The 17,892-nt window shown below is 40.4% G+C and overlaps 1 protein-coding gene across 4 annotated transcripts in view; it reads left to right on the forward strand.

The window, feature by feature from the left end:
• fgd (faciogenital dysplasia) overlaps window positions 1–14,555 on the forward strand; it is a 52,238-nt gene extending 37,683 nt beyond the window's left edge. For 3 of the 4 annotated variants that reach the window (XM_005749067.1, XM_005749068.1, XM_005749065.1), the window contains exons 5-19: window positions 1,111–1,200; window positions 3,116–3,252; window positions 4,056–4,212; window positions 4,414–4,552; window positions 6,298–6,356; window positions 6,862–7,008; window positions 7,106–7,198; window positions 7,306–7,385; window positions 8,575–8,605; window positions 9,216–9,317; window positions 9,799–9,852; window positions 10,594–10,695; window positions 10,820–10,945; window positions 11,762–11,902; window positions 12,989–14,555. In XM_005749067.1, the coding sequence (XP_005749124.1) occupies window positions 1,111–1,200; window positions 3,116–3,252; window positions 4,056–4,212; window positions 4,414–4,552; window positions 6,298–6,356; window positions 6,862–7,008; window positions 7,106–7,198; window positions 7,306–7,385; window positions 8,575–8,605; window positions 9,216–9,317; window positions 9,799–9,852; window positions 10,594–10,695; window positions 10,820–10,945; window positions 11,762–11,902; window positions 12,989–13,234 (1,704 nt within the window). In that variant the 3' untranslated portion in view covers window positions 13,235–14,555. The remainder of the gene's footprint in view (window positions 1–1,110; window positions 1,201–3,115; window positions 3,253–4,055; window positions 4,213–4,413; window positions 4,553–6,297; window positions 6,357–6,861; window positions 7,009–7,105; window positions 7,199–7,305; window positions 7,386–8,574; window positions 8,606–9,215; window positions 9,318–9,798; window positions 9,853–10,593; window positions 10,696–10,819; window positions 10,946–11,761; window positions 11,903–12,988) is intronic. The other variant, XM_005749066.1, reaches the window with a different exon arrangement.
• Window positions 14,556–17,892: the final 3,337 nt, after the last annotated feature.

The raw sequence follows: 17,892 nt of genomic DNA on the forward strand, positions 1-17,892 counted from the left end.
CTTCAATTTCACCGCAGCAGCTATTAGCACATCTCATAATTTACTGCTGTTGAACTAAACCAGTGACTAAAATAACACAATCTGAATGTCAGTTTACAGTAATCTGCTGCAGACGCTGCTGATAGTTGCCTCAGCCACAAGCATAAATATTTTGGGCTTTTACATAAGTCCAAGATCCCCTTCAGACACTTCTGTTTTTCCTACAAGCATTGCTGCTACTTCTCATCAAGCCAGCCATGAGCTCTATCTGTTGATGCTTCAAAGGCTGTAGGGGTGCTGCAACAGCTCCAGCAGGAACTAGGTGTGAGATGGGTTACACCCTCACCGGTCATCACAGGGGTGACACATGGTGAGACAAACACGGGGTTTGAGTTTCCGTATCGCCTAGTAGTGTTTTGAACGTTGGGACGTAAGCGGCAGTGATGTGACAAAATAATCGTGTATGTACATGTCGCGAATTGATACTAAAGGTGAGCACAAAGGATGTTTCTCCCTTTACCACATGGATGTGAAAATGGAATCCTAGTGTCACACTCACGTGAGGTTAAACTTTAAATGAAGAAGTAACACAGATATTTGAATTTTAAGGAACTCAATAATTGGTCTCTCTCTGCCACACAGTTTGGTTATAAAGCCGATGCACATGTTTGTGTGCTAAAAAGAGAGCAGCTATCCCATGTTAGTGGTTTCATACAAAAAGCACAGTAAATAACTGCGGGGTAAAAATGAATAAATAAATACAACTATATATTACGAATGTTGTTTAGTGTTTACAGAAAGTGTAACATAAAGGTTATTGAGGTAGGAAGTAGTAACAGTGGTTACTTTAACACTGAATAAAAATGCTTCTGTGGCAGTAGCTGTGCTGTGTAACCTGTTGGGTGGCTGTGGTGAATTATATCACATTATATTGCAAAGATCAATATAGATAATGATCTTTGAACGTACGTTTTTGTCACATGAGTATTTATAACTTAAAGCACAAGGTGTCAGCTTTCTTTCACCTCTGACTACTGTCTGAAAACTTCTCAAATATGGTGGAGTTGGCGTGTATGTTTGTCTTCTTTTGCCTTAGATGTAATCTTTTGCTGCTTTTCTGTTTCCCCTCAGTGCTCAGAAGCTCAGAAACTCCTGAATATTGCCAAAGAGCTTCTCCAAACTGAAGAGGCCTACGTGAAACGACTCAATCTCCTCGACCAGGTATCGCTTTCCTTTCGTATGTGTCTCTTTATCTATTACTGGCTTTGTGCGAGGTTTTTCTTGTATCCGGTTCAATTTTCTGTTGCCTAGTAGTGCTAGTGTTGCTAGCGATTGAGATTACAGCTAATCTGGATTAATGCTGGGATTGAGATCCACTATACACCAACCCTCTGCTGGCTTGATTACTTAGAGCGCTCTAAGTGCTATCTTGTAAGATGTAATGCACCTCTGTTTGTGTGCATGTGGACTATATTTATGAATGTCCAACATAAAGAGTGCTTCGTCACTGCAAGCCTGAGTGTGCATCGTGTGTGTGTTTGTCAAAGGAGGCACGTAGGTTGTCGTGTGTTGCAAACCACGCAGTGATCTATATTTCTGTCTAAATTCTGTGAACAGAGCGTGTGTTTCCTGACCCTTGGCTCTATTTATGACTAGACAGCTATTTTTTGATATAGCTGTCTACCCTTGGTCGTTTAAAAAAATCATATTTTGTATCTACCAGTGAATATAGTTTGTGTTCTTTCAGAGAAAACATTTAGAACTTCAGAAGAGACTTTTGATAAATCGTGCTGTTTAAAAAAAAAAAAAAAGATGTGAACTCAGTGATCTTACTTACTTACTCTGCCCAGCTTCTAATTTTACAAGGTTATTTTCTAGATTAATCTATTGGACAATCTCCTCTATAAAATAAGCCTTTGTGCCAGTTTGCACTGGCCAATCTAAAACCCAGAGATGCTCACTTTAACGTAACTTAAAATAATGAAGTGAAAGGACCTCAGGAACACAAAATACTTGGCTGATGTTCAGTCGCAAACCAGTCATTGCGGCTCTTAATTTTTATCACCCAGTTAGACCTCACACTCTTGGCTTCTTTGTGTATCTGCAGTTTTTTCTCTACCTGCAGCGTGGTGTCGCATCTATGACGAGTGCTCACTGCCAGTGGTTAAGTCGCCTTCCTCTTTGTTGAGCTCATGTGGTAGAGTTGACGATCTCTGCCCTATCACAGAGCAGCTATGGTTTATTTGTTACTGAAGGCAGAACGCTTTTATGGTTAACTTCCTGTTTTTGTCTTACAACTTTCACATGAAACTTGTTTCCGTGGATACATCAGTGCATACTGCGATTGTCAAGGAAGCAAAACTGGATGTAGTGATTTGGACTTTATTACAAGCGTCATGGCGAATGATGTGCTCGATTATTAAGCTGAACCTGCACATACAGAATCTGTCGCTGATGCTCCCCCAGTGAAATCAGTCGATCTGTAATAGTGCTTAATTGGACAGAAACATTTTTAAGCCAACAGTATTGATAGTCAATTATTGATTCGTCAGTCACTGAGTGTCACATTTCCACAAAGTTTAAAAACACACAAGAGAATAAGCGCAATATAGATATCCTGAGATTTTGCATGCAGTTGCCTGCTGGCACTCCCACATCAACTTCACTTCTCAAACCTGGAAGTTTACAGCGCGTGTCTATGTACAACCAACAGTCAACCTCCCCAACCTTTGAATACTACATTCCTCATCATGCATTCTATGACATCATTCATTAGACCATTTGTTCCTTATTTCTTCTTCTTCTTCCTTCCTTCTACATACTAAACATTTAAATACCCACAAACCCACCGCATTAACAGCCGTTTACCTTGGCCTACTAAATCATCTTCAGCGAGTTGGTGCTCCAGACGTGAAAAAAGCATCAGTAAAGTTTAGATTATATAGTGTAGTTTATCTGGTTTTTAGCAGATCTGCAGAAAAGTAATCTTAGCTTGATGTCATTCACACTTAGATATACATATGACAACACGGACATTTTTCTGCCTGAGCTTACATACCTGTTACTTAAACAGAGCCGAGCTGAGTCGAGTTGTGTTCTTAGCGTGAGTTTTTATATACAAATATCTTCTCTGCAGGTATTTTGCACAAAGCTCACCGAGGCTGGAATCCCTCAGGACGTCATTACTGGGATCTTCTCCAACATCTCTTCTATCTACTGCTTTCACGATAAGTTCCTGCTCCCTGAGCTCAAGACACGGATTACTGATGAATGGTGAGGACTAAACACTCGGCATTTCGGTGGCTTTCCTAAAGTATCGGTGTGAAAAGATGAGCCGTTGGGGGGTCATTATTGTCAGGTTTTCAGCGGTGTCTGATTTTAGCTTGTGTGTATTTATGCGTCTCATAAAGACTTACAGGTTGAGGGTATTTTTTTTTCTCCTTTTTTCCCACAATAAGCAGGAAATCTGCTTCCAGTCTGTGATATTATGCCAACATCAGCCACCCTTGGTAGATAATGACTCCTCTGGAGACCTGTCACATAATGGCTCCCCTCACATTAACTCATTAAAATTTATTGGCTGAAATAAACTTGAAAAAACAAAACAAAACAAAGGACATCAAGTCAGAAAAGTGCACCTTAGGAAGAAAATTCATAAGGAGGATTAATTTCTGTAATGCCCCAATAAAATTCTTGAGATTACTCTCATTAGTTATGAGCCTTTGTTTGTGTCTCTTTATGAGTGATGTAATTGCCCCCAGTATTATAGTATTTATGCTTGTGCAGCCTCTCTTGGTTCTAACATGGATCTGTGAAATGAATCTGCTAAAGCAACCCTTTAATTACCTCCTCCCTGCTTTAGTAGGAAACTGTGTGATCTTTTTCCCAATAGGCTTTGGGAATTTTCCCTCAAAGCTGCAACTTGATGTATTTGCATCTGTAGAGCTGTCTATACATTTGCATGAAGAAGTAACTAATCTGCATTTAATTAAAACACTGCAACAATCTTTTGATATAAACCTTGGCGTGGAAATTTGTTTTGGAATCATCCGTTTGTTTGCACGTTCTTGCTTTAGGGAAAACAAACCACGCATCGGAGACATCCTCCAGAAACTGGCTCCATTCATGAAGATGTATGGAGAGTATGTGAAGAACTTTGACCGGGCCATGGACTTGGTCAACACCTGGACGCAGCGATCGTCACAATTTAAGAGTGTCGTTCAGAATATACAGGTTTCTCTCTGCTCCTTTTTTTTCTGTTTTTACATTTTTTCAACAGCATGTATTGGAAAAGAACATTCAATCACACATATCTAAAGATTATTTGGGTTTTATATAGTTTTGTCAGGAATTTTGGGAGTTTTAGCCAAAATTTAACAAGTCTTCTTTCTGAATTAATCAGTTAAAGTTTTGTTTTTTTGTTTCAACCAACAGAAACAGGATGTGTGTGGGAATCTGACATTGCAGCACCACATGTTAGAGCCAGTCCAAAGGATTCCTCGCTATGAGCTCTTGCTCAAAGACTACCTGAAGAAGTTGCCCGATGATGCTCTCGACAGAAAAGATGCTGAAAGTGAGTTGCCGGGGTTCAGGGGGTTGGGAAGCTCATCATGTAACCGGAAGGTTACCGGTTTGATCCCCTGCTCTGTCTGTCTTGGTCGTTGTGTCCCTGGCAGCCTCGCTTCTGTCAGTCTGCTCCAGGGCAGCTGTGGCTACAACTGTAGCTGCCTCCATCAGTGTGTGAATGTGAGAGTGAATGAATAGTGGAATTGTAAAGCGCTTTGAGGGTCTCGAAAAGCGCTGTATAAATGCAAACCATTATTATTGCTGCTGACTCGCACGTTTACGCTTCACAACTGACACTCCAGGTCACAGAGAAATCCAACCAGCTGTGTCTTTGCTTTCCTCAGTAATCTAAAGCTTCACGTAAATCACATTTTAAAGATGCGCTTGTTGTATGAAATACGCCACCCATTGATGAGTATTCAGCTCAAGGCAGACACAGTTTAACTTTACTCAGAAATATGGATTCAGAACAGAAGAATAAATAAATAACACAAGAAAGTACCGTTCAGCTAAAGCCCATGAAATCATTAAAGGTCACTAGGGAAAAAAACTAAAAGAACATGAGCAGATTAAACAAAAAAAGTGCAGATAAAGCAAAAATATGTCCTGTCCAGTTCATACAGCAGTGAACACTTGGGAGTTATTCGACTCCATAACTGTACAAGGACAGGAGGGAAGGTGAGAGGAACTGGCCAGTATCTGTTTTCACAGCAAATGTCTTCTTTTCCCTCGACTGTCGACTGCACAAACTGCAAAACCACTCGACTGATCAAAAGGAGCCAAAATTCACTTCACCTTGTGGTAAATGTGAAAACAAGCTGTTTGAGACCACGGGCGCTCTGAAGACATCCCTCTGTGTTTTTCTAGTTTTACTCTGCGCAGCTAAAACCCACTTATGGCGCAGAATGAATATCTTAGTGTTATCACAGTTTTAGAATTATGAAGTGTTGCACTTAATTTCCGTCATATTGAACACTGTTGCGTTGCATATGCAGGGTTAGATTAGGATAAAACTATGGAGGGGTTTTTTTTTGCTATAATTTATCAACACTGTGATGATTTGTACACTTTAAGTGTTTGATGGTCTTCTGAGATGATCGGTATACATGTATAGCAAAAAAAAGTCCTTGTACAAAATAACCAGATCTTATATGATGGCAATCATTAGAATAACTAGTTAAATGAATGTGTTATGAAGCTAAAGGTAGGACATAGGCCTCCTACGTCTCTGCATAGATGTTAGTATGATACCACAATACTTCACAAAGGTCAGAGTGCTCCTCATGCTGTTTCAACTACAGCCTGGCAGAAACCGATTACATATATTACATTATCTCATGTCCTCCTACATCCCTGTATCCATTTACCTAATCCCTAACGTCACCACACGGCGTTGTTTGGAGTCTGTGGAAAGGTTTCTCTCATCCTCTCCAGCTGAACAGCAATTTATCACAGTTGTTTTGGCCTCATTTCCCCCGCCTGTGTGTCTCTTCTGTTTATGTAGGTTATGATTAAGATGGCTGACTCAGGTACTCGCAGGCATTAGTACTAGACTCTTGACTGGCTGGAAGCCAGCCTAGAACACACTGTGTGGTTAATGTTAAGAGTATGTGTCTTTTTAAGTTGGTAGTACTGGAACAGCCGCACAATTGTGTTTGTTAGAGATTTATATCAGAGTTTCTGATAGTCTTAGCTTATTAATAAGATGATTTGTTTTTATTAATTCTTGTTACTCACGTATGTGTATTACAGAAGCACTGGAGCTCATTTCTACCGCAGCTAACCACTCCAATGCAGCAATCAGGAAAATGGTAAGGTTTTGCTCGATGCTCTGAGTCATTCTTTTATTTTTATGTTTTTGCTATCTTCTCTTCTATGCATCAACTCTTTCCAGTACTCTACCACTTGGCTGATTAGGAACTAGATAATGTGTTGCCCAATAAGAGAGTAGCTGATGTGGTACAGTCAGTCAGCAGCATTGCATTGGTACAGACAGGAAGCTGCTGTTTCCTGCCTTCTTGTTCATAGCTCGCGGAAGTCTGACTGACTTTTTTAACACCCAACCTCCTCGTATTTTTCCTCTGTCTTGTCGTGACGTCTTTCATGTTCTTTAAACAGCTCAAGCAGACACATGCATCTGTGAATCAATAAAGAATTGTAATATATACTTTCCACCTTGCTGAAAAAGAATGAGTAAGAACTGTATGTGATAACAATATATTACCCTTTAAATGTTTGTGCTGAGCTCCATCTATCCTCTCGCTGTCGAGTATCTTCTCAGCTTTTCTGCTTCCTCATGTTGCTCTGTGTTTTTAGGAAAAGATGCACAAACTGTTGGAGGTTTATGAGAGGCTTGGAGGAGAGGAGGACATAGTTAACCCAGCCAATGAGCTCATAAAAGAAGGACATATCAAGAAGATGTCAGCCAAAAACGGGACAGCGCAAGACCGATACCTCTATTTGGTGAGAGGCCTGTTAAGTTTGACAAATATCAAATAACGGAAGATTTTTATTTGATCTGTCCTCTTCATCAACTTCATTATTTCTGTCTCTGATCTAGTTCAACAATATGGTGCTATACTGTGTGCCTAAACTCCGACTTATGGGGCAGAAGTTCAGTGTCAGAGAGAGGATTGACATTGCTGGCATGGAGGTATAATGTTGCTTTTCAGCCTATTCTCTAGCTTTTGTTTTTTTCTCCCGTGACTGTTCACTTGTTGCACCAACTGCAAGTGGCATTCTTCTGCTTTTTGACCCCAGGTGCAGGAGAATGTGAAGCAGAACCTTCCTCACACGTTTGCCATCATCGGTAAGCGACGTTCGCTGGAGCTGCAAGCCAGGTAAATATATGCGAAACAGCCTCAGAGCCACATAATATTAAACAAAAATGAAGATGTTATTCTGTAAATAAAGCACTTCATATGGTTTTAGAATGCAAAACTGTGTTATTATTACTTACATGAGTAACAAGTCTCAAAAATATAATCTTTCAACCAATCAAAATCAATAGCTGGGTTAGCTGCTGATGTTAAAGGAAAAATCCAGTGTTTTTAGCCTAGGCACCATTTTCTCCTCTATTGGGATTTAAATTGTTAATAAATACAAAAAAGTCTGGAACGGATCAAATGTTAAACAAGAATGTTACAACCATCAACCGCAAAATGGATCAAATGTAATCCCATCGCAGTTGTCTATTTCAGAATGGTACACTGTGATTTTGTTGTTACTCAGTCATAATTTCACTTAAGCAGAATTACTTAAACCAATAATGTCATCCACTCTGTCTGCAGCAGTTCTTGTCCGACTTCAAAGTGCACTTTTATCGATGTATGATTACTTCTCCTATTTGATTAATAGTCATCCTGATCAAAATGGTTTTTATGGCCCAAAAAGGTTTTTATTATCATCCATATGTAGCAAAAAAGCCACAACATAAGCACGCCACTGTCCCCAGAGGTTTGTTTCTGAAAACCTTGCAGGGATTGTATTGCAATTGGATAACCAGAAACTAGCTTGCAGTTACCTTGCCTTTTGATAACTGATCTTTTTATAGGCTAAACTAGACTTTTGAGACATATACATGTTAAATACACATCTTTCTCTGCTGGGATCATTTGCATAATGTTTTAGTCACTTATCTAACCCTATCAGTGGGTTAGGCTTACATACCAGCATTTACCTTTAACACTTTTCTTTGATTTTGAAGAAAAACAACAGACTTAGCTGGTTAGCTTGTGGCCAGCTAACTCTGACTGCTAACTTATCATTAGCCTTAATGTGACTGTAACTAAAATAATTTGTATTTTTCTTTACAAGTATTTAAATTAGCCAGTGAACAAAACTCTTTTGGGAACTTAGCTTATTATTATTTAATGCCCTATTTACTTGTTATTTTCTCATGTTTCCACTCTTTGGGGCTCTGTGTGCACAATGAATTGCGCTTATTTGTGAATATTTATTCAGTCATTGTGATGGCCTGAATTTTCTAGTCGGGTGAAATCATCGAATCATATTTTGCTAACTTCACAGGACAGCTGAGGAGAAGGAAGACTGGATTCAGGTAAATTTCACCCACTTGAAGTAGAACACTTGCATGCATATGAAACTGTGTGTGCCTCTCATGTGCATGCAGCATTTTTGGTCTGTGCCTTTGGTCGTTGTGTTTTATTAAAGAAGAATTAGAAGAGATTTCCTCTACAAACTCATGCAGTGTTTGGGAATTATATTCTCTAATAAAGCCCCTCATTATTGCTCATTTAGCCTATTACAGCAGAGTAAAGCTGATTAATACATCTTGCAGGCTGTAACAGGGAATGGGCAACTGGAGAAACTGCAGAGGGTTTTTTTTCAGTATGTGAAGATTAAGGAGGGGCTTTGGTACCGCTCCAAAAGTTTACAGACAGTGGAAAGCAAAAAAAAGCAAAGGTTTTCGCACACTACTAGCCAACTAGTTATCTTGAGACTCCAGCATTAGGACCGTGATACTTTTTAAGCTCTGATGTCATTGCCGCTGTCACTTGTTTGAAGCACAGTCAGGGTAGTCAGCATACCACACATGCTTTCTTTGTTCTTCAGTTAGGCAAGAGAAAGAAAGACGGCTTTCCTCCTTCTTCCCTCTTTCAACTCATAATTATTCCTCCTCTTTCCTGTAAATCTCCTCTGACTCTCAGGTTATCCAGGCCACGATTGAACGACACAAACAAAACAGCAAGACGTTCAAAGCCTTCAACAGCTCCTTCTCCCGGGAAGACGACCATGTGCCGGAGTCACCGGTCAGTCTCACTCCGCCTTCATCAGGCACTTCATTGATCAGTCAGTCGGTTGGTCATCTTTGGCAATGAATCATGGGAGACTAGTGGTACACCAAACAAGCTTGTCATAGTCTGGCCTTTGTCTGCCTGAATAGCTCTCCTTCTATGGATGTGGTAGTATCATACAGACAATACGCTCACTTAACCTTCCTGTCATGTTCGGGTGCATATAGCTCTCGCCATTTCCACGTGTAGAGTCTGCGAGTCTCCTCTCACAGAGATCTCTCATGACCTAATAGGGAAAGCCCAACTCAAAGTATATACAAAACTATCATAGATGTGCTTTGACCCACTTTGAGTTGGCCTTAGCTGGACCCAAGCCAAATGTAGTGACACGAGCCAGAGGACCAGATTCAGAAGGTCCAGACTGACACCTAGTGGTAGAGATGGCTGACTGCAAGGTTAAACTACTGTTGCTCACTGTGCATGTCCTCCTCCTCAGGGTTTCTGGTCGAACACATCCATCGACTCTGATGGCGAAAGACTACAAGAAAGGGTAAGATGCTCTTACAGAAAAGTAACACAGTCCTGATCCCTCTATGAGCTCCTGAGTGTGCTGCATAGCTCATTCCTATAAGAAGCCAGAGAGAGAGAAAAGTAGTTGCCTCTAATTCAGGACATTGTTGATGGTTGTCTAGTGAATGCAAAGGGGAGTGAGACTGACTTTGAGCAGACTCCAAGAGGATGAGTCAAACTAAGTCAAAAACTAGTCCCAGTGAACAATGGTTTTTTGTAGTTTTTAGAGTAAAACTACATTTCCAAAAAGGCAACAAGCGCCTCTGAGCTTCAGTAAATTCATGTTTACTAAAAGGGAAAATTAGTCGAAGAATGTCCTTAAAGAAATGCTTCTAAATATAACAATAGTCTCGTTAGCTGTGTTCGTTTTTCAAAGTGTTTTTTGTTATGCTAAAGCATACATTACAGTTAGGCTGAGCAAATGTGATGATGCTAATCTCAAAAATCAAAAGTTTTTCTGTTATCTATACAAACAGGGAGAGAATTTATTTTACTCCTCATCCCACATATGTAGTATCTATAACAACAATCTGTGTGGATATTTTCGTGTGTCTGAGTGGGTGTATGCCCCCTATCTTTGTTAATAGAAGGGAGAAAAGGGAGACAGAAAGCCAAACAAACACGGGATGTAGCAGGACAAGCTGTCAGACATTCCTTTTGCTTCGCCTGTGCTGAAACTGAGCAGGCTGAAGGCCTTTACACACAATCCTTTTTTTTCCAGAAGAGTTCCAAGAAAAAGGAGAAGGAGAAGCAGACATGTAAAGGCTGCAGCGAGAGCTTCAATTTCACCAAGCGCAAACATCACTGCAAGTCCTGCGGAGCGGTGAGCACAGATGGAACGAGACAAATTTGGGCGTTGCTTTTGGTGGGATGGAGAGAAAAGTGGTGGAACAAGTGGAAATTTTAGACAAATAACTGTCTGCTGTTCGCTCTCTGTCCTTCTGCAGGCCATCTGTGCAAAGTGTTCAAAGATGGACAACAAAACGAGCCGAGTGTGTCCTGAATGTTTCGAAGCCAGCCTCAGCATAGAGAACCTTGGTACTGGTGAACACAGAAGGAAAACTGCACCTGAGGTTAGAACAAAAAAATACAGACACACACATAATGAATAATAGTTTTTTTGCTGCATTTGCTCATGCCAATAGGTTATTGCTCAGTGTTGGCAGGAGCCACACTGTGCTACTGGCAACAAAGAGTAGAAAGCGCTGCAGTGCCTTTTTACTCCTGTACTGTTGTCTTTAAGTTACTGTGCTGTATGCACACACCGCTACACACGTTGCACACGTACATGTGCAAAGACATTCACACTGAAAGATCAGCTAATCCCTTTTTGATGACTAATATGATAATGAGATCTCGGCTTAAGGCGAATCTGTCGTCTCTGCTGACTCCGCAGTCTGGCGGCTTCAGGTGTCTGCATCCCTGTCCCGCTGTCCGTCTGTGGATAGATGTACAGTCGGATGGAGTATTTGCACCTTAAAGCTGACAGGACATTAACCACTTATAGCGATGACGAAACTGTGAAACAGTATTGTGATTCAGGTTCATTCCCTCTCGTGTCTCTGTTGAAGGATCCCAGTGGGGAATCATCTGTAGTGAGATTAGTCACCACACGAGGGAGCTGTAGGCTGTACAAAGGTTAGACAAGGGGCAGCAGAAGCTTTAACACCTGTCCCTGTACAAATCTCACTGTGTCCTACATTGCTGTTACATAAGGATGAACAGTAGAAGAACTGCACTGTCATTCCTCATCAGATTAAGTGTCCAAAATATAATAAATACGTCTTTTACACGTGTTTTTTAAAGCGCATCTTTTTCTGTTTAGTTCAATAATTAGCTCAGTAGTAAAATGAGGAAGTCCTTGACGATTGGTCTCGTGTGTGTTTCAGAGACAGGTTTCTCTAACGGCAGAGAACTGCCTGCTGTGTGGCCACCTCCAAGTACAGGAGAAAGGGAAGAGCTGGATGAAAATGTGGGTTGCTGTGACCAAGGCTGAGCCACTGGTGCTGTACTTACAAAGCAGCGGACAGGTAGGAGTTGGATACATTCAACATGCTTTGAATTATAAAAAAATATTTGATTAACTTTTCTTTTTCCCCTTGTTAGAAATAATTTTGCACATTTCTCATAGATAAGCATCGTATAAATAGAGGACAGTAAATTGCAAAAGTTCATCTACATAGACACATAACCTGAGTGCTTTAGTCACGTCCTATATATCTGCTAATCCTCCTGCTACGCCCATCTGGCTATATATCCTGTCTCCTTCCTCGGATTGGAGCAGGACATCTGCAGAGTGTAGCACCAGGATATATCACTGACTGTGTGCAAGTCAAATCTGTCCAATCCTGCATGTGCCAGGCTGTCCCTGTCACTGTCTGTGCTGTGTAGATTTGGGCCAGGGGATTTGGTTATCCTGAATCTGACCTCAGGTATAACTGCTGTCAGATGTGCAAGTGGGTGTTAGTTGGCGCTGAGCAGATGAAGTCTCTCAGCTCTCAGAGTTGCTGCAGTTCCTTGAAATCTTGGCTGTGGGTGGAGCAATAAATCTCCTTATAACATCCCAATGAGATGTGTAAAACAAGTGGTGTACATGACTGCTTTGAAAAAGATTACCCAAGCATTCTATCTCTGTACACATCATCCATGTCCATATATTTATATATTGTTTAAAAATAATTAACTGAGAGAATTCAGTTCAGATGTTAAATTTTTTTTTTTAAGTTTAAGGATTTGCTGTAAAATGTTATTTTTTTGTCATTCATAATGGCAGAGAAGGAGTCAGCCTGTTAAAGCCTTCCAGGGTTTCATTTCCAAGACTAATATCCCAATCTGACCGCAGAAAGCGGCCATTCCAAAGATTAGGATTAATAGGAGTTGGATGAGCATTTCCTGATTATACAGAAAGAAAAAGGGGGAAGGGAGAGAGGAGGGCTGGGTTTACTGTACATGCCTGTTGGAAAATTTTACAGCTGAAGAGACAAGCTGTCATTTTCATTATTTCTAGTATGGTTCGCTTACCTCAAAGGAAGGCTTGCCTAAGAGAAACCAACTTTGAAATACAATTTTTCTCTGACTGACATGTTTTATATTCATTTTTTACGATTTTTTTGCAGGACTCAAAGGGGTCGCGGCCAGTACCTCTCCCTGGGTTTGAGGTGAGCCCAGCACCTTCTGCAGCTGCTGAGAAAACGGAGGTCAAACACATAATCCGGCTCAGCAACACTCAGCAAACTTTGCTCTTAAGTGCCCAAGATGAAGAACTTCAGGCCAAGTGGGTGGACTTCCTCTCCAAAGCTGCCCGTGGAGAAGCTTCCGCTGAGGCATCGACGAGCCTGACTGAACACAGGAAGAGCCAGTAGTGGACACGTTGGAGACACGGGACTCCCCAACCCTCCTCCCTCCCTCTCCTGTGTATAGAGCACACATTACTTGAAATCACTTTACCTTGGCACTTTTTTATTTTTCCTTATTTTTTTTCTTTATAAAGACCACTGAGTCCTTTGCCACTTCAAACTTATCTTTCTTACCACACAGCTACTTTTTTTTCCCTCTCTCCATCCTTATGTATTTCCCAAACACGCACCCACACACAAGTAAGGACTATCCTACCAAGCAACCAATGCCACTGGTTAGTACATTTTATTTCTCAGTGTTTTTAACAGCTTTGAAGAACCTTGATTTGTAATATAGCTGAAAAAAAAACATGTTTTTTTTTTAAAGATGAAGTTCCTTGTATATCATTCAATAGTGTTGTGAAGCATTAACATTTATACCTCTGTCTTTCCATTTGTGCGGACGTGTGTGTGTGTGTATGTATGTATGTATGCGTGTCTTTGAGCGTGAGTCCCTTCCGGTGTTTATTAAGTATTGAATGTTAGTGTAAGGACCCATGTCACCTCTCTATTGTCTCCAGCAGTGGTGGGTTATTGGGTATTGTACAATATGTATACTATAGTGTGATGTAAGGAAAAAAAAGAAAAAAATAGACATTTTAACTTAAAAGGCACAGAAATGTGTACATTTGTGGCTGGCCACCTGATGCTCCCACTGTCTTACAGACCCTTTCGTCTCTTATGCATTGGTAAAATTCCCTCTCCGTCATTATCGTGGGACTCTGTGACCTTTAATCTCAGCCTGAGTGACCACATTTCACTTCTCTTATCTTCGTGACTCGTCTAGATGAAAGAGTAGTTACAGGGCTTCAGTTCTGACACTGTGCTGCAGGTTCAGTGTCTCAATAACTCCACTTGTACACGTACTAAATAAACCCTTTATGTGTAGGTCTCTCTTTCTCAACACTGCAACCATTTGCCTGCTTCTCTCCCTTTTTGGTGATGTGATGAAAACCAAGTACTGTACTGTAAAACTGTTTCTTCTGCCTTGTCCCCCGTACCCCGCTCCTATCAGCACCAGCCTTTAAGCAAAAGTAGCAAAAAAAAAAAAAAAAAAAAAAGCAACATCGGATCTCTTTCTGCATGTAAACTCACTCATATTTATGTACCTTGCTATGAAATCTTGCCCTTGCCCCTCTTTTTATGCTCCAGAATTTGTTCTTGTAGTACTGTAAGTAAGCAGAGTCAGCATTGAGTGTTTTAAAAACATGGTTTGTGCACAGTGGAAAAGCATCATCAATAAACAGACGTGGTTAATTCAGTACCACACTGTCCAGTAAGATATTAATGTCCTGAGTATTGTGTTATTTCTTTTTTTAAAAGGGGGGAGAAAAAAACATATATGAAAAACATATGTTTACAAATGTTACCAATAACACACGAATATCACACAAAATACTGCTAGCACATACACTTTCTGGCCACTTTATTATGTACTCTGTTTAAGTGGTTGTTAACACAAATGTCTATCAGCCAATTACATGTGAGCAACTCAATGCACTGATTTAAGTAGAAATGGTCTAGATAATCTGCTGAAGTTCAACCTGGTTTAATCTGATTTTGAACGTGGTGCGATTGCTGGTCCCAGATGGGCTGGTCAATGTAGGAACTGCTGATCTCCATGGTCCAAAACAAAAGAGACAATATCTAGTCAGCTGCAGTTCTCTGAGGAAAAAAGCCCTCGTGATGCTAGAAGTCAAAAGAAAATGTCCAGACAGAAGCTGAAAGGAAACCAATAGTAACTCAGATAACCACTTGTTACAATCAAGATATACAGAAGAGCATCTCTGAAGGCGCAACACCTTGAACCTTTGGCTGCTTGGGCTACAGCGGCAGAGGACCAGACTGGGTGCCACTCCTCTCAGATAAGTAATAAGAAAGAGAAACTAAGGCTACAGTTTGCATGGGGTCACCAAAATTGGAAAGTAAAAGACTGTAACCACTTCTAGTATGATGAGTCGTGATTACGACTGCAACATTTGGACGGTAAGGGTCAGAATTTGGTGTAAAAAAAACATGAAAGCATGAATCTATCCCGTCTTTTTTCAAAGATGCTGCAGATTATGCTGCTAGTGATGCTGTAATGGAGTGGAAGTTCTTTTCTTGCTACACTTTTGGCCCCTTAGTACAAATTTGGCATTATTTAAACACCACAGCCTACTTCTCCATGTCCATTCCTTTATAACCACAGCGTATTCATCTTGTTATAACTGCTTCCAACAAGATCTCAAACTGTCAGTGAGTTCACTGTATTTAACTAGCCTCCAGAGCCACCATGTAAGTCCTGTAGGGTACCTCTGGGATGTGGTGGGACAGGAGATTTACATCATAGATGTGGATCAACTGTGTGGTGCTATCATGTCAATATGACCCAAGATCTCAGAGCAATGTTTTTAGCACCTTGATGAAAGACTTTAGGATTTCTAGTGGCAAAGAAAGCTCCAACCCTTACAGTCTTACAGTTCTGACATTTCATCGAAATGTCAAATGCTATAGGATTTATCTGGAACACAGATTAAACATACAGATTGAATATCTCAGTAATCCATGACCAGATTACTGAGCTATTCAAACTATGATTTGATTGGATTTCTTTTTCTGCTTTAGAAGCAAAGAACAGATTCTCTTTTTGTGTGTGTGAATGCATTTTTGCTTTTGAATTAGAAACGCATCGAAGATCATGCCAGGATACCCGAAGCACTTTACTTTCCTAATGAAACATTCAAAGTTAATGTTTCAGGCTTTTCAACCTCCCCCTTTACTTTTTTCATGCTCTATTGTGATTGCTTTGAATTTCCTTGTTGGCACAGAGTTATTGTGAGCGTTTCCATTTGGATTCAGACTGTTAAACAAGACACATCTCTGTCATTTGGTGGAACAAAAGCCTCTATCCACATGAATTCAAGCACACCACATAAAAACCCCAGTTTGCCTGCTGTGTGCAGTAATATACTCAGTTGTCAGCATGATAACAGCACTTAAATTCTCTTTACTGTAGCATCTTCTCACTTTGGAAAGCTATCCGAGTACCTTAGAGTCATCTTATTACTTTTGTTTCAAATTGATAGAAAAAAAATAAAAGATCCACAGACAAGTTGCACTTTTTTGCCCACAAGTACCGCCTGCTTGTATCAGTTGGCAAGTTTAGTAGCCAGAACTACCTTAATCTTTCAAAAGGATCTGAAAACATCCCTCAGATGTCTGCGTATCGTGTTCTATTGCATCCCAAAGGAGCAACGTTTGATTGAGATCTGGTGAACATCGAGACCATTTGAGTCCAGTGAACTCATTGTCATGTTCACGAATCAGCTTTGCGACGATTTGAGCTGGCGCATTATACTGCTGCAAGATCTGAAGATGGATACACTGTGGTAATTATGGGATGAACATGGTCTGCAACAAAACCCAGGTAGGCTGTGGCATTTAAATAATCCTCATTTGGCACTAAAGGGCCCAAAGTGTGCCAAGAACATATTCCCACCCACAGCCTGAACTGATGCTATACAAAGCCAGATGGACCTATGGTTTAATGTTGTTTATACCAAATTCTGACAGCAGAAATTAAAAATCATCAGACTCATCAGATCAGGCAATATTTTCCCAGTCTACTATTGCCTAATTTTCCTGTTCTTTTCTGCATTCAGAGATGACCTTCTGCACACCTTGGTTGTAATGAATGGTTATCTGGGTTACTGCTGCCTTCCAATCATTCTCTTCTGAACTCTAGCATCAACAAGACAATCAGAGAACTCTGTAAACTCTTCAGATGGTTGTGTGGGATTAACCCACACAAATCTGCGGTCTCTCAATACTCAGATATGCTTGTTTTGCATTCAGGTTCACTTCATTTAGAGCAGAAACAACAACATGAGTGACCTTGAAGAGACATAAGCTGCACACATTTGTGCATGTGGCACAAATGATTCAAGTTATTTCAAATAATACCATGTACCTTTTCCTACTTCAGACAGGTGAGCTGTCACAGTGCAAGTTACAGTTTACAAGCTCAAGTCATTTCTTTGATCTTTTATTGCTCCACCACAGCTGTTGGGAAATTTTTTTTAACTGTTTCCAAATTCTGATCCCTTTAATTTTATGTCACGTCTGAGTTTTTAATAGCAGGTATTTTTTGTCATTTGCAGCTGTGAGATTATTGTGTCTGGTTATGTCCTTGTAACTATGCATAAGGTGTGCCCTCTCTAATAATTATAGTAATAACAAAAATATAACCTAGAAGCAAAAGATAAAACGATTTATTTCGCTGCAAGTTGGTGTAGATCAGTTAAACGTGTACAGAGTGATCATTGTTTGAGTATCAGCACACAGATTATTGTCATTTATCTGGTTTAATGGTTGACTTCACTCTTAATAAGAAGTATGCAGGGAGTTAGAACTTTTCAGCATCTGCAAGTTATACTTTTTCTGTTTGTTTATGTCTGCCTCAAAAGTGCAAAGAGCAAAATCAAAGGGATATGGGAAAATCTAACTTTCTGAAAGAGCGGGGTGCTTCGACTGCATGTGATTTCAACTCTCAGATGTGTGTGTGTGTGTGTGTGTGTGTGTGTGTGTGTGTGTGTGTGTGTGTGTGTGTGTGTGTGTGTGTGTGTGTGTGTGTGTGTGTGTGT

Source organism: Pundamilia nyererei, unplaced genomic scaffold (assembly GCF_000239375.1).
Source record: "Pundamilia nyererei isolate P.nyererei 1_Seehausen unplaced genomic scaffold, PunNye1.0 scaffold00236, whole genome shotgun sequence".
NCBI classification, from domain to species: domain Eukaryota; kingdom Metazoa; phylum Chordata; class Actinopteri; order Cichliformes; family Cichlidae; genus Pundamilia; species Pundamilia nyererei.